Raw genomic sequence first — 15,250 nt, 5'->3', positions numbered from 1 at the left:
GACATCGTCAATTTTCAGGATCCAGCAAACCACCATCCAAAGAGGACACTGACTGTCATTGCACTTGGCTGGAGCGAAAATTACCAGTGCCATCGCGAAGAAAATTTTGGGAAAAGTGATTTTTCACGCGTTTCTAGCTGATTAGTTTGATTGATTTTTGCATAATTCTAGGCGGTGGGTGGATTCGCAGGTGCATTTGTACGGTTCGATTTAGTTCAGGTGAAAAGACAGAGCGTTTTATATTTTTTCCAATCACGAAATAGCGAGTGCCAAAGGGAAAATCGTCTGGTAATCAGCAATTTGCATACGGAGATAGAACCATCGAGTCTGATAACTTTCAAGGATTTCTACAAACATTTACGTCAATTTGGCCTAATTATGGTTGGCCGCAAAGCCATCAAAATGTGATATGCTGCATTATATCATCGATAGGGGTGAAAAACTTGATTTTCCTTTGCGTGGAAAATTGCCCGTTTTCCGGATTCTTGTTCTTGTTTTTCTTCGCATGGAGCTCTGATACTGCTGCTGCTGCTGTCGCTGTTGCTGCATAGCTACATACCTACAGGCGCAGCCGGGCTTTGCAGAGATAAAGGCGAGCGTTCGAGTGCGGAGGCTACGGTTAGGCGCAAGGCCGATCAAAGTGTGATACAAATCATGTCGGAATGAGGCGAAAGAAGAGTTCATAAAGGGACAAGTTATTGCACAATCATTGCCTCGTGAGTTTTGGGAAAGGCACCGCGTTGTATGTACGTTTTTGGCACCGGTGTGAACATACTTTCGGGGGTTATTGTTAGTTATATAACGAGGTATAGATTACATTCTCAACGAGGGCAGCCCGTATTCTAATCAGAGGCGTCAGTAAATTATTCATCAACTTACTTGGGAGCGCCTCAACGGTATGGCTAAGAAGATTCCTTTCAAGGTAGTCTTCGCTTCAGGTAAGTTCATCAATCATGCAAAGCAAAACTTCGTTTCGTTTGCAAACAACTTTTCGATTTTTAGATGAGGACACGGACTACCCGGCCAGTGAACTGAACAGTCACAGTCCCACGGTACACGGATGGCGTTCGAACCCGAGCAGTCCCGTGACGCCGAAGGAGATAGTCCTGCGGTTTTTTAACCCGGCCCGGATCGTCCGGATACAAGTTCTGGCCCATCAGTACTATATACGTGAGTTTTTGGCATGTTTGCGTTTGAAAATGAACGATTCTAGGTGATTTGGTTTATCTGACGAATGAACTCTTATGAATGAACTAGTTCATTATGAGGAGTTTGCGTGGATTGAAAAAGTGGTTCACGGTTCATGCGTGAATCTCTGTACCGGAATTTTGTTGGTTTTTGTTTTGATCCGGAAAGGTCTATGTACTTTGAGAGTAACACGTGGCTGTTATGTACTAGTGTTTTGTCTATCGCCTAGTATACATCGTGTCCACGTTGCTTTTTATGAGACCCTGAGTTTGTTTTGCTTCGATACAAACCGTGATCCGCATGAATAATTATTCTATTTGAAACCAATTCTCAGTGGACATTTCAATATGCATCAAATTATAGTCACAACCAAGTTAAAACCTTTTCAAAGCCAATCTAGGGCGTTATTCGAAGCCAGCATAAAACTAGTTTTAAGTAAATCACACTTTTATTATAGGCAATACATTTTAAAGTCAAATGTTTATGATGGTTCTTAAAACCTCTTGAAAGCAAATTAGTCATGCTAACAACAACAAAACAATGTTGTTGTTAGTCATGCTCGGCTGTGCGGATCTCGGGCAAAATATCTGGGATTCCTTTCAAGGACACCTTTAGAAATCCCTTTACGCATTTATCCAGGAACTTTTTCAGGGATTCTTTCAGAAATTCCACAAGGGACTTCTCCAGAAGTTTCTCCTTCGTGAATTCTCTCATGGGCATCTTGCATGGTTCCGATAGTGATTGTTTCGGGCTTTGTTACAAGAAATGCTTCAAGAATTCCTCCCATGATTTCTTCAGAAAATTTCGCAGATATTTCTGCAAGGATGCATCTACGAACTCCTCCTGTAATTTGTCCATAGCTTTCTTCAGTCATTCCGTCATGGACTGCCCCAGAGAATTTTTCAAGAATTCCTCTATGGGTTTCACAAGACATTCCTCCGGGAATTTCTCCTGGGATATTTGTAGAGGTTCCTCCTGTGATTACTCCGGTGCTTTTTCCGAGTGTTCCTCCAGGCATTTCTCCAGGGATTCCCAAAGGAATGTCAACAGAAATTCTTTCAGGTATGTTTGCAAGTGTTCCTTCAGAGATTTCTTCAGGGATTACTCCATATATTCATTCAAGAATTCCACTAGAGATTGCTCCAATAATTCAATCTGGAATCTGAAGTATTTCAGTAGGAATATCGTCCAGAAACCCTTACAGGAAATTTTACCAGAGATTGACTAAAAAATAAATCCAGGAGTTCATTAAAACATTGTACAATACCTTCTTTTGGGAGTCCATACAAAGATTCCAACAAAAATTCGTCCAAAAATGGATTCCTTCACAATTTTTTCCTACAGAAACAATCCCAGGAATTTGTTAAGAACGCTTTCCTGGGATTTCCAAAGAAATTCCTCATAGGGTTGCTTCCGAAATTCATCAAGGGATTTCTTTAGGAATTCCTCTAGGTTTTCCTTCAGGAATTCCTCCAGGGTTTCACCCGGGAATTTCTTCTGTGTTTCTTTCAGGAATAACTCTAGAGATTATTTTAAAAATTCTGACAAGGACTCTCCCAGGAACACTTTTTAAAATTCCTTCAGGAGTTTTTCTTGGAATTCTTTCAGGAATTCCTCCAGAATTTAATCCAGTTCTTCCTCCAGGGACTGTTTAAGGATTTCCTAAGGAGTGTCTCTAGGAACTGTTTCCGGGATTTCTTCAGGAACTGCTACAGGGATTCCTCAAAGAGTTCCTCCACGAACTCTTTTTAGAATTCTTTCAGAATTTTTCCAAAGATTCCATCTGCAATATCCTCTGGATTTTTTCCTGGGATTCCTCCAGGAGTTTCTCAAGGGATTACTTCACGAGTTTCTTCTGAGATTGTTCCAGGAATGATTGCAGGACTTTCTTCAGAAATGCCTCTAGATAATCCTTCAGATATTCCTCCAGGAGTTCATCTAGAGACTCCTCCAGGAGTGTTTCTAGAATTTCCTCCATTAATCCCTACAGGCATTCCTCTAGGATGTCCTCCAGGGATTCCTCCATGGATTCCTCCAAGAATTTCTGCAGGGCATAACTCGGGAGTTTCTTTCTGAAACAACTTATATTTTAAAAATTCCTCCAAAGAGCCTCCCAGGAACTCTTCTTAGGATTCCTTCAGCAATTCCTCCTTGTATTCTTTAAGGAACTCCTTCAGTGCTTCCTCCAGGGACTGTTGATTTCCCTAGGAATTTCTCTGAAAATTCCTCCAGGGATTCATCTAGAGATTCCTCTAGAAATTCCGCCAGAAGTTCCTCTACGAATTTCTCTAGGAGTTCCTCTGGAGATTCCTTTAGTAATTTCTACAGGCATTCCTCTAGTATATCTTCCAGGGATCCCTCCAAGAATTCCTACAATAATTGTTTCAGAGATTCCTCAAAGAAATTTTCCAGGGTTTTCTCAATCTCCTCCAGAGATTTAATTGTAATTGCTTCCAGGATTCTTCCAAGAATTCCACTAGGAATTCCTACAGAAATTTATCCAGGAAATGTCGAAGGGATTTTTTCAGAGACTCCTACGGAAATTCCTCCAAAGATTTCTCCAGGAATTACTTCAGGGAATCCTCCAAAAATTCCACCAGGTATTCTCGTAGGCATTCTTCGAGGAAAATTTTCAGTCATTCTTCCAGGGACTCCTCTATGGATTCTTGCAGGGATTCCTCCAGGAATTGCTTCAGGGACCCCTTCGGAGAGTTTCACCTGGGATTGCTTCAGGAGTTCTTCTTGGAATACCTTCAGAAATTAATGCAGGAATTCCTTCAGGATTTCATCCAAGAATTTCTCCAGGGTCTCGTCGAGGAATTCCTTCAGGAATTTCTTCAGGGATTTCTCCAGGAATTTCACCGGGAATTAATCAAAAAATTCCATCTAAATTATGTCAGCAATTCATCTAGGAATTACTCCAGGAAACTCTTCAAAAGTTCTTCCAGGATTATCTCTAGGAATACCTCCTAGATTTTTTTTCAGGAATTCCTCACAGAATTCTTCCAGATTTTCCTCCAGGAACTGCTTCAGGGATTCCTCTAGGAATTCCGCTAAAATTCTTTAAGAAACTCCTTCAGGGATTTCTCCACAAATTTACCCAAGGAAGGGATTCCTTCAGATATTCATTTGAGGATTTCTCCAGGAATTCCACCAAAAATTTCTCTAGAAATTCCTTCAGGAATTTCTCAGGGTTTTATTTTTAAGTTTCTCACAGAGTTTCTCTAGAGATTCCTCCAGAAATTCATCCAGTAATTGTTGTAAGCATTCCTCCAAAGATTCCTCCAGCAATTCACAAAGGAACTCCTCCAAGAAATTCTCCAGTTATTACCACATTTCTTCAGGAATTCCTCCAGCAATTTCCCTAGAAATTTATCCAGGAATTGCTCCTGGACATCCTTCAGAAACTATGTCAGCAATTTCTCCAGATTTTTTTCCAAAAAGTCTTCTGGGGATTTTTTCATAATTTATGGATGCTTGCAGGAAATTTTCTAGGAATACTTTCAGGAATTTATCAGGCATTTCTCCAGGAATATTACCTAAGATTCCTTCATGAATTGCTTCAATGTTCCCTCCAGGGGTTTCTCCTCGAATTTCTCCAGGGATTTTCCCAGGGATTCTTCCAGGGAATCCTCCAGAAATTCCTTCAAGGGTTCTTTCAGGAATTTCTCCTGGAATTTATCTAGGGATTTTTTTTGTTCAGATATTTCACCAGCAATTCCTTCCAGAATTCCTCTGGAGATTTCTCCAGGAATTCCTCAAGGATTTTTTCCAGGGACTGCTTCAATAATTCATCCAAGATTTTTTTCCAGGAATATATTCGAATATAATGTTATTATTTCATCGTATTGCGTTTAGTTATTAAAGCTAGTAGGAACAAATTTGCCAAGGGTGCTTGCAGATATAGCAGAACCTTTTCCTAAAAAAACGTTTTTATTCTCTAGAAATTTACGTCAAGGAATTTAGAGATTGAAAAAAAAATCTTTAAAAATTAGAATATTTTCATAAAGTTGTGTCAAAAAAGTTTAAGATTTTAACTTGATAGGTTTCAACACGCAATACGTAATGAATTTCCCTGGAAGCCATCAATTCCTAGGATTGTCTCAAATATGTTTCCAAGAATTCTTGCAGCCATGAGTCGTACGAAACATTTTCTCCCGAGTTTTCGTAAGATACATTGATTAAAATCTTCCAGGAATGTGTGAAATCCGAGCCATAATTTCTTTGACTATTTGGCCGATCCTGGCTGATGGCTGGTAGCTGTAGGCTTCTGAAAAAAAGGGTTTTTATTCCCTTATTGAGCATGTGGCTCCCATTTTCATCCTATGAAAAATGTTTCTTATTTTTGGATTTTTTTGTTGGAAGTGAATACGCATGAAAACAATTTTTTTTCAATAAACGCTTATACAAACTATTCCATTTATTCATCTCAATATTTTTCTACCAGAATTTGTGACAGAAACTTTTGAATCCTTATAATCTTCAACGAAGTTTTCTTTTTTTAAAGCATTTTTCCAGAAGTTATTGCATTCCAGAAACGAGTGATACTTTTATATTTTTTAATATCTCCAAAAATATTTACAAAAAACCTTCCAAGTGCCCCTGAATGATTCCTACCATGAAATATTCATCGGTCCTTCCAGGTGCTTTTCAAAAATCAAAGCTATAATGTTTTCAGTTTTTTTTTATTTTGAAAAATGTTACACCCAAACCTCCATATAAGTAATGAGGGAATTTTTATCTAAACGTTTTCATAACCTAAATGGATTCAGTTTGTTATCTAAATGGAGTACAAGGTTGCAGGAAGTTTAAGTAGGGGGGGAGGGGGGGTAACTAGGAGAATTATAGGGAGTCGTACGAAGCTTCAGTGGGCTTTCTAGGGAGTTTCAGGTGGGTAGGGGCTTTAGAGGCATTTTTGGGAGGTTTGGAGGGTCTCAGGTACGTTACATGGGGTCCGAGGGGGATTCAAGGAGTTTTTGGAGGCATTTTAAAAAGTTTCATTAGCTTTTCAGAGGGTTTCCTATAGCTGGGCACGAAACACGAAAAATCCTGTAAAATTCCGCCAGACTGAGATTATTTTCGAATGGCGGGTCAATTTTTACCGTATGTTGGGCCACAACACTGCGAATTATGCTTCCTAGCCGGGGCTCAATTGAATGCATGTCACTTGACTGATGCTGGAGCTGATATCAATCGAATGATCAGAGGCTAGTCAATTACAAGGATTTGCTCAAGGAATCCATCCATTTTTTTATAAATAAATCCAACCATGATTTTTTTGGTGGCAGTAGCTCCTCCTTGGAGCCACCAAATATTGGAGTCTGCACAATCTTTCAATTGGTAGCACGATTGGTCGAATGAACAAAAGGTCGAAGAAACAAAAGGTCATATGGGACAAAAGGCCGAATGGGACAAAAGATCGAATGAACAATAATTTTAGTTGACCAAGTTACCAGCTGGTGTATCTTCCAAGTTGTATTAATGTAGTATTTAATGTCAATTCAGTTTGATTTTTTGTTCAAGGATGTTTCCTTCTCATTTTTTTGGGTTGTTCTTTTAACTTCTGTTACTGAAATGATTATTGACTCTCTGGTACTTACATTTCAATCACAATACTGAGAAAATATTCATTGACTACTTGTGTCTAGTGGTCATCTCCTCTTTGATTGATAGGTAGTTCCTACAAATTATACTGAATAAGTAAAAAATTTCGTTTTGTTTGCTCATATAATACCCAGAGATTTGTCCTTGTCTAATTCATAGACAGTTTAGCTGTAATGATTGAAGATTCAAATGACAATATTGCAAGTTTAAGTAGACATTTTTATATATTTCAATAATGATTTTTTTGAAGTTGTTGAATAATTTTCACAAACTGTTTCAATTATTTTTATCGGAATTTAAATTGTCATTTTTCTGTCAAAATCTGATCACTTTTTCATGTCTTCCAAATGTGTTCAGTTTTTTCAACCTATTGCCCTATCAGTCCTTTTGTTCATTCGATCTGTTGGGAATGGTTTTCTAAGAGTTTCACGAGGCTTCAGGGTGTTGCAAAGGAGTTTCAGAGCGGGGACTTCACAGGCTATTGGGTGAGCTCCAAGAGGATTTCAAGACATTTCAAGGGTGTTTCACGGTGTTTCATACGGGTTTCAAGACGTTTTTGGCATATCCATGTATGTTAAGGGGTTCACAGGCTTTCCGGTGATCATCAGAAGAGATCCAGAAGTGCTTCACAGTGGCTTCAAGGCGTTTCAAGGGAATTTCAGGAGGCTTAAGAGAGTTCAGAGCGGTTCCTGGGGGTTTAGGGGACTTCACAGGCTCTCAGGTGAGTTTCAGAAAAGTTTCAGGGTAATTTATTATGCATTTCAAGGAGGTTCGGTGTGTTTCAGTGGATTTTAAAGGGATTCCCAGAAGGTTTGGGGGATTTTACAGCCTTTCAGGTGAACTTCAAAGATGGTTTCAGAAGCGTTAAAGGAATTTCAGAATAGTTGTCGGGAGTTGGCTTCACTGGCTTTTAGGTGAGCTCCAGGAGTGTTTCACAGCAGTTCACGGTGTTTCAGAAGGGCATCAAGACGTTTCAGAGCGTTGCCGTAGGTTTCAAAGGCTTTCAGGAGACCTTCAGAAGAGATCCAGAGGTGCCAGCACGAATTAACGAAATTCCAAGGAAAACGAACAATTTTGAAAACAATGTTTTCGGCAAGGGGAATGACATATCCTTTTCTAACCGGAATATCCGCTTCTAACCGTCGCTAACCGTTGCTAAGCGAGCTGTTAAGTGAGCAGAAGTTAGACGCGGTTAGCGACGGTTAGAAAAGGATAAATGCGGATATTCCGGTTAGAAAAGGATATGTCGTTCCCCTTGGTTTTCGGCGCATTTTTCTACGGTTCTGCATGTAAAAACAATCTATCGACAGGCAGTGCGATGTTCGCCAGTAGCCTTTTCAAAATTCTTCAAAACTGAAAGAAAAAGTTTAATCATTTCAATAAATAATTCCTGTAGGGTGAAGGTTCTCATGATTTTCTTTCTTATGATGTTAGAACTATTTGACGAATTTCTATAAAATAAAAAAAATCTATTGGAATTGGCACTTATATCTGAATAGATTTCGTGACTAAGTTGTTTTAAAATTTGAGAAAAAAATGATTAGAAACCAGATTTGAGAAGAGTGTGTTAAGATTTTTGAAAATTATAAACGATATACTCTTGAAAAGATTCAAAAAATGTTTTTTTCTAAGCTATCTGGAAGAATTGTTGAATATTTCATGAAAGCAGTGCTGAAAATGTAATTTCAATATATTTAGATTCAATCACCTACAGCTCATTTCAGTAGGTGAACCTGAAAATATGGTATATGATTAACTTGTGCAGCTAGACCAGATCTACAAGAAAACCTGTTCTATCTTCAATATGTAGAGTAAATGTCATCCTCGAAAAATGCCAATTGATATTTATCATGAATATCAAATGACATTTTTTGAAGACAGTCGATGACATGATTGAAGTTAGACCGGGTTTTTTGTGACTTGCTTGTTAAACTGGTCTAGCTGCCAAGTTTTTCATATAGGGGAGACTGAGGAGACTTGATTCCTGGGGAGGCTTGTTCCCCCCATGTTTTCTCGGAAACAAAAACAGATTTCTTCTAGCATGTTTTTCCCAAACATCTGAAAAGACTATTTTTATGCTACAAGTGATTTCGATTGTGCATTGCATTGATTTTCAGTCCTTCAGAAATCTTTCATAAAAAAATTCACAGCTCATAGTTTGAAGAAAACACTATCAAACATAAATAAAAGAAAATCGCGTTAAGTACTGTTCCTTTGAATTCCACTAAGAATTTGCATCCTTTGACAGATACGTATTTCGACCTCAACTTTAAGGTCGTCTTCAGTGTCTTGTACTTGACTCGAGTCAAGTACAAGACACTGAAGACGACCTTACAGTTGAGGTCGAAATACGTATCTGTCAAAGGATGCAAATTCTTAGTGGAATTCAAAGGAACAGTACTTAACGCGATTTTCTTTTATTTACAGACATTCCCCTAACAAGCTCAGGTTAATCATCACTATCAAACATATTTATCGAAATAAAGTATTTATAAAACTATTTTAATGATTGCCGCTAAGTATACACCACAGTGACATGGGGAGACTTGATCCCTCGAGGATCACACACACACATTATATGTGCGAAAAAAAAAATGAAATTCTATTCTGAAGCCTGTTGACTTGAAGTTCTAGTATATTCAATGACAAAATGTGTCAGATAATTATTATTTTAGTACACACCATGGAAAGAGGGATCAAGTCTCCCCATTTTCGAAATACGATTCATCAAATTTTATAGAAATATTACAATTTAAAATACACTATATTTATCAAAAATACAAGAGAACTTTTATAATAATTAAAAGTCGTTTTGTTGTATACAAACTTGCAATAGAATTTACCTGAAAATTAAGAAAAATGGATCAAGTCTACCCAGTCTCCCCTACCATATTTTCAGGTTTAGCTTCTAGGTGTTTAAATATAGATAGGTCAAAATGACATTTTCAGCACTGCTTGAAAGAGTTTTGAAGATACTTTTGGCAATATCACTCACGATCACTCGTTTCTGAAGTGATTGGAAAGAATAACATTCGGTGCAATGCAATAACTTCTGAGAAAAAAGCTTAACAAATCAGGAAATAAATAAAAAATCAGATTGAACATTATTGACAAGAATTTGAGAGTTTCTTATAATGAATATATAATGAATGAATGGAATAGTATCTATAAGCATTTATGAAAATCTTAAGTGCAAAGGTCTCAAACAAGAATGCTTAAAATAATTATCATTGTTTCTTACGAAAACTATACAAAAAATCAAGAAATTCTGTCAGAAATCATACACACTGCGAAAAATATCTATATGAGTTTACAATGATTTATTGTGATAAATCTGATTTATTCCACTACGATTTTTTTAAGGGTTTTGTTGTAGGTCATACAGAAATTCGTCTAAATAGGGTAGCAAGCCACTTGGGCAGTGACCGGTATTTTGAGCACTTTTCGTTATAACTCAGTCAATTATAAATTAATTGACTTGAAATTTTGTACACTGTAGATACTATATGTATCTCACCGCTTTCCTAAAATTGTGTCAATTTGTTCAAAATTGGCTGAGTTTAAGCAGAAAAGTGCCCAAAATAGGAGCCCTTCCGAAAAGGTTCCACTTTCCTATTTCAACAGAAATTTCTCTATAAGTTCGTTATTTTTTCTCAAGAAGTATTCAACTCTGTTTTACAACTATAGTTTGCGCATTTTTACGTTTTATGTATATTTTTTCAAAAAATCATCTTAAAATTTATGTTTTGGTCATCAGTTAGTCATAATTGAACCTTTCATATAAAATCTCTACAACTTCCAATCGTTCAATAAAAATAAAAGATTTTAGTGAATTTAACAACACTCTAAAAAATCCTATAAAACATTAAAAAAAATTCTTTAAAATTAATGGAAATCAAAATGTTTCGGCACTAATCACAAATTTTTATCGTCCAACAAAATCGGTAGCCCAAATAGGGTTCAAGGAAAAATATAAAAGTGTTGGGATATTCAGAAATAAAAATTATAAAAACCATAAGCTAAAATTTCGCCTGGACTGCTGCCAGAAATTTTACTCAGAAATTATCCTCCATTCCAGCGGAGCGCATCGAGCTGTGGCTGCACTACTCGAGCAGAAGCGCCCCCAGCACCCCGTCCAGCCAGAGCTTTGAGTACATGGGCTTTGTGGCCCTGTCGGACAATTCCGGCACCAACTTCACGTCCCGCGAGCTCCAAAGCGTAACCGTTACGCCCAAGGTTGGCTCGCACCTGAAGCTACGCCTCGGCCCACCGTATGCCAACAAGTACAATCCGGACAATCAGGTAGCCCTGCTGGCCATCAACATTCTGGGGGAAGAGTTGACTTCCGAGGAGTTGGCTTCCATACAGTCCAATGCGGCGCTACTGAATGCCACGCCGGCCAACATTGAGGCGTTGAATTGCTCGCTGGCGTCGGCGTGCGACGATCTGTCCTATTCCATGTACGTTGAGGAGGGTATTTGCGATGTGGTTCGCAAGATGGAGCTGTTGAAGGTGCAGGCTGTTCAAGGTAAGTTTTAACAATTGGTTGACGTAGAATACCTAGCATTTGTATTCTTTGTAGACGAACGCTTTGAATACGCTCGGAAGCTGAAGCTGTGCATGACCGCACTGCGTACAGCTGGGGAACGCCTAGGTCGTTACGCGCTGGCGAAAAGACAAGCCGTTCAACAGGAAGACTTCAACACGGCTCGGCTGCGCAAGGAACAAATAGAAATGTACCGGAAGGCCGTGTTCGATCAGCTCCGGGTGAACACGCTTCTCCAGAGCGACAAGACCATAACCAGTAACGACAGCTGCTCGGAGCTGTACGCATCCAAACCGACGTTGCCTTCACCGCCTAGCCTGCAGGACGTAGCAAGTGCTTTATCGGAAACCTGTCTGCCGACTGTGGCGGAAGCTGTCTCCAAGCAGCAAATCCTACACGATACGACTGATTCTACCGCAACAACTACCACCAATTCAACGACTTCGGCTTCCAGTGGAGGGGCCACCAGCGCTGGAAAACCCCACGAAGCCACTCCTAGCAAACATCCGCACAGTAGTCTGTCCAGGCCCGATGATATTCCGAACTCGCCGCTGCTGAGTCACAAGGGCCGAAGTCCGATGCGATCGCCAACGAATACGGGTTCGCTACGGCGAAGGAACAAGAGTGCACCGCGCAACAGCTACGAAGACTACGATGAACGGGCGATAAATACGTTGAGGTAAGAATTGATGTACAGAGTTGGGATGATTTGATTACAATCCAAAATCTTACAGCTCCCACACGCACGATTTCTTCCGGGAGTGTCAGGGTACGGCCATGCTCGAGAACGATTCAGGCAAGGTTCGCTGCAAGCTGAACGATCGTGAAAGGCGCCAGGCTGCGCTGCCAATACTAATCTACGGCATGGAGCTGGTGGAACTGATCTACTCTCGCCAGTTTACCGACCGGGAAGAAGGCCTGGCACGACTGAGGAGTATTCTGAAACGGGAAGGCGAAGAAGATCAGTCGGCTGGACCGAATAAGATCTGCCGAAGCGCAACGCTGTTGTTGCATCGAGGAGTTCGCGACGCGGTGTTTTCGGTGTTCAGCCAGGCTACGGAAACGGTCCGGTCGTTGTTCATGGAGTTTGTGCCAAATCGGTGAGTTTCAGGTTAGTTATGATGCTTCATTAGGAAGAGTAACTCCGAGTTTTTCCAACAGGGTATCACCGAGTGAAGTGTCGCGATCGGTTGATCGCCTTCTACCGGAGCTACTGTCCAAAACTGGAGATCCTTCAGCAAGGGTTCACACCCTAGCTCAGCATACGATCCTTAGTATTGCAGCGTGTCAGGAGGTGCGAGATCAACACCTGATCGCACCGGCCCTGTCGAGGCCGGTCGGTAACGGAACTCATCCACGGTTAGCACTGAGCAGAATGCAGATGCTGGAACAGTTGGTACTGAGTCAAGGAATATCTAACGACAAACAGAGTGGATTGGCGTGTCGAACATTGTCTGAAGCAGGCTGCTCTGGGATCCACCATCCGGCGGAGTCCGTACGTAAGGTCGCAGAACGGGTTTTGCTTTTGGTGTACAAGGTAAATCCTAGGTTGGTAAGAAAACAGCTGCCTCCGGATGACGATATTACGAGACGGAATCTTCTATACCGACAGTTGTTTACCGAGTTCGATAAGATTGATTTGCAAGTATGTGTGATCGTGGATGATCGCGAGTATGATTTTAACGATGTATTTGTTTCAGCGTAAAAAGGAAATGTTGGAATGCAAGCAATACAGTGGTCCGAACGCCTTTGGTGGGATTTGTTCTCCGCCGAATTCGAACAGTTCGAAGAACTCCCCACCGGTTGAGATTCGCAGTCGGGCGATGCGATACGACAGTGCCGGAAGTGCAGGGCGCGCGATCGTCAGTTTCTCCGACGACAAGAACGCAAGTTGGCAGTCAAATTTCAATTCACTGAAATTGCAGGATTCCCACTTGAGTCCGGTGAGGCGACCCGATTCGGCAGGGATCATCAAGAGCAAGAGCGGCCATGCGATCGGTCACCACCATTGGGCCAGTGAGGATAAATGCGAAAGATCCTACTATGAGAAGCCGAGCTGTAACGGAAAGGATCAGAAGTTGAGTCAACCCAAAACGATGATCTACGACAGCACGGTTGGGTTCCTGGGGTCGTCGGAAAATGGAGGCGGCTCCAGGAAGAGTTCGAACTCGGATTCGTTCGAAGGGATCGACAATGAGATGTAAGATGGACTCTGTGGTGGGTGTCTTGGCTAGTTGGGACCTCTAAAGTTGGTGTTTTGAACATTCCAGACGCTGTCCGTTCTGTGATTGGATTTGTCATGGGGATCCTGCCCAGCTTGATAAGCACTACTGGAAGGCGTGTCCCGTGTTGACCAAATGTCCACAGTGTAGCCAAATTCTGGAGGTGGCAGCACTGTCGCCACATCTTATAAGTAGGGCAAACTTGTATGAAAGCTATATTTTTGAAAACTACATGTTATTTCCTTTATAGATGAATGTGAGGCGAAAGCAAGTTACGTAAGCTGTGAACGATGTACGGAGTCGGTGCATAAGGACCTCTACGAGTATCACATGATGGAAGATTTCTGCCGAGGTACGTATTACATATTGCACAGTGGTTAAAAATGCGCAAAACACGCAAAAATTAAAGAAAATTTTTATTTTTTTTAAATTTCGTAACATTAAATTATTACCAAATTCAGTATATGTATCTAATTCTGATGATGTTTCCGCTGCTTCAAATGTGCCAGAAACTTTTTCAGGATTCTGAAATAAACTAATTTCCTATGACAATAACTAAAACTTTGCTGAACACCCTCTATAGTTAGGTATATTGACTTTTTGTTTTAAAAAATTGGTATTTTATCTAATTTTTTCCTTTATTTATTTTTTGTTAACTGAAAGTTCCGCCGGTTGTGTTTTTGCGATTTCCACCATTATGTATTGCTAGCATACGCTTATCTGATTTAACAAAATTCATATGATCTCTAGAGCTTACAAATGGGGCAGCTCGATGTCCCTTATGCCACGATGACGTTCTTCTACCGCTGGACGGTGGCTGGAAAAGACACCTTCTGAGTCGATCCGGGTGTTTGGGAAACGCACGACGGAGAGCAAAAGTATAATTAGTCAAAATCAAAAGACATTTTTGAATTAGTTAAATTCAAACAACTTTTAGAAAAAAATAATAATCATGAGCTATGCAGTTGCTTTTCTAGTCTGAACGTGGTCAACAATCTGAGACAGCAGCTATCGTCGGTATCCTTGGACAATTAGAGTCGCTTTTAAATGTCTCTTTTAAAATTTTAAAACATTTTCAAATGCTTTTACCAATCAAAGTGAGTGTAGGATAGACATTTTTTGAAATTCATTCAAATCAACAGCACCAAGCAAAAGCAACTGTACTAATAGAGACGAACACAAGCATTCACGCAAACACACGTTTTAAATCAAGCAACAAGTTTCTATTGTTCAATCGATTGCGGAGATGACAGTTAACTAGAAAATTTAAAAACTCCGAAGCTAATCATGAAACAAACAAAAGCAGATGGTACCAATTGTTAAACTGCAATACACTACAGAAAAAAGAATTTATTCGAGTTTAAAGTTGTAACAACCAATACGGAACAAGTAAACTGTAAAACATAAACTAATGATACCAAAAAGGAAAAAAAAAACGCTAGTGGATTTGTTTTGTTGGGTAGATTTTTTAACAAATTATCGAAAATTTAGACATTAATTAGAAATTGTCCCTCCTTAACAAAGAAAACTAAAACTAAACTAAACGATCCTTGTCGGTGAAAAAAATATGTCTTAAAATCCAGTCCAATAATGTCCAGCATGTGAAACCGTAAAAGTATTTCCCGTCCTCAAACTTGAATCGAACCGAAGTGAATAAAGGAATATGTCTTCATTTTTTAATTCAACCGTC

General features: G+C 39.8%; 1 protein-coding gene across 2 annotated transcripts; it reads left to right on the top strand.

The window, feature by feature from the left end:
* LOC134287627 (centrosomal protein of 104 kDa) lies at window positions 1–15,250 on the top strand. Of its 2 annotated transcripts, XM_062849855.1 has the most exons (11): window positions 1–938; window positions 1,003–1,170; window positions 10,871–11,320; window positions 11,375–12,017; window positions 12,073–12,438; window positions 12,500–12,983; window positions 13,039–13,200; window positions 13,264–13,538; window positions 13,609–13,751; window positions 13,811–13,912; window positions 14,311–15,250. In XM_062849855.1, the coding sequence occupies exons 1-11, from the start codon at window positions 899–901 to the stop codon at window positions 14,442–14,444; spliced, it is 2,967 nt and encodes a 988-aa protein (XP_062705839.1). In that variant the 5' UTR covers window positions 1–898; the 3' UTR covers window positions 14,445–15,250. The 2 variants fall into 2 exon arrangements, with proteins under 2 accessions (XP_062705839.1, XP_062705838.1); XM_062849854.1 differs by having other exon boundaries at window positions 13,039–13,538.

This window comes from Aedes albopictus, chromosome 2, assembly GCF_035046485.1.
Source record: "Aedes albopictus strain Foshan chromosome 2, AalbF5, whole genome shotgun sequence".
NCBI classification, from domain to species: Eukaryota; Metazoa; Arthropoda; class Insecta; order Diptera; family Culicidae; genus Aedes; species Aedes albopictus.
This window is presented reverse-complemented; position numbering and strand designations above follow the sequence as displayed.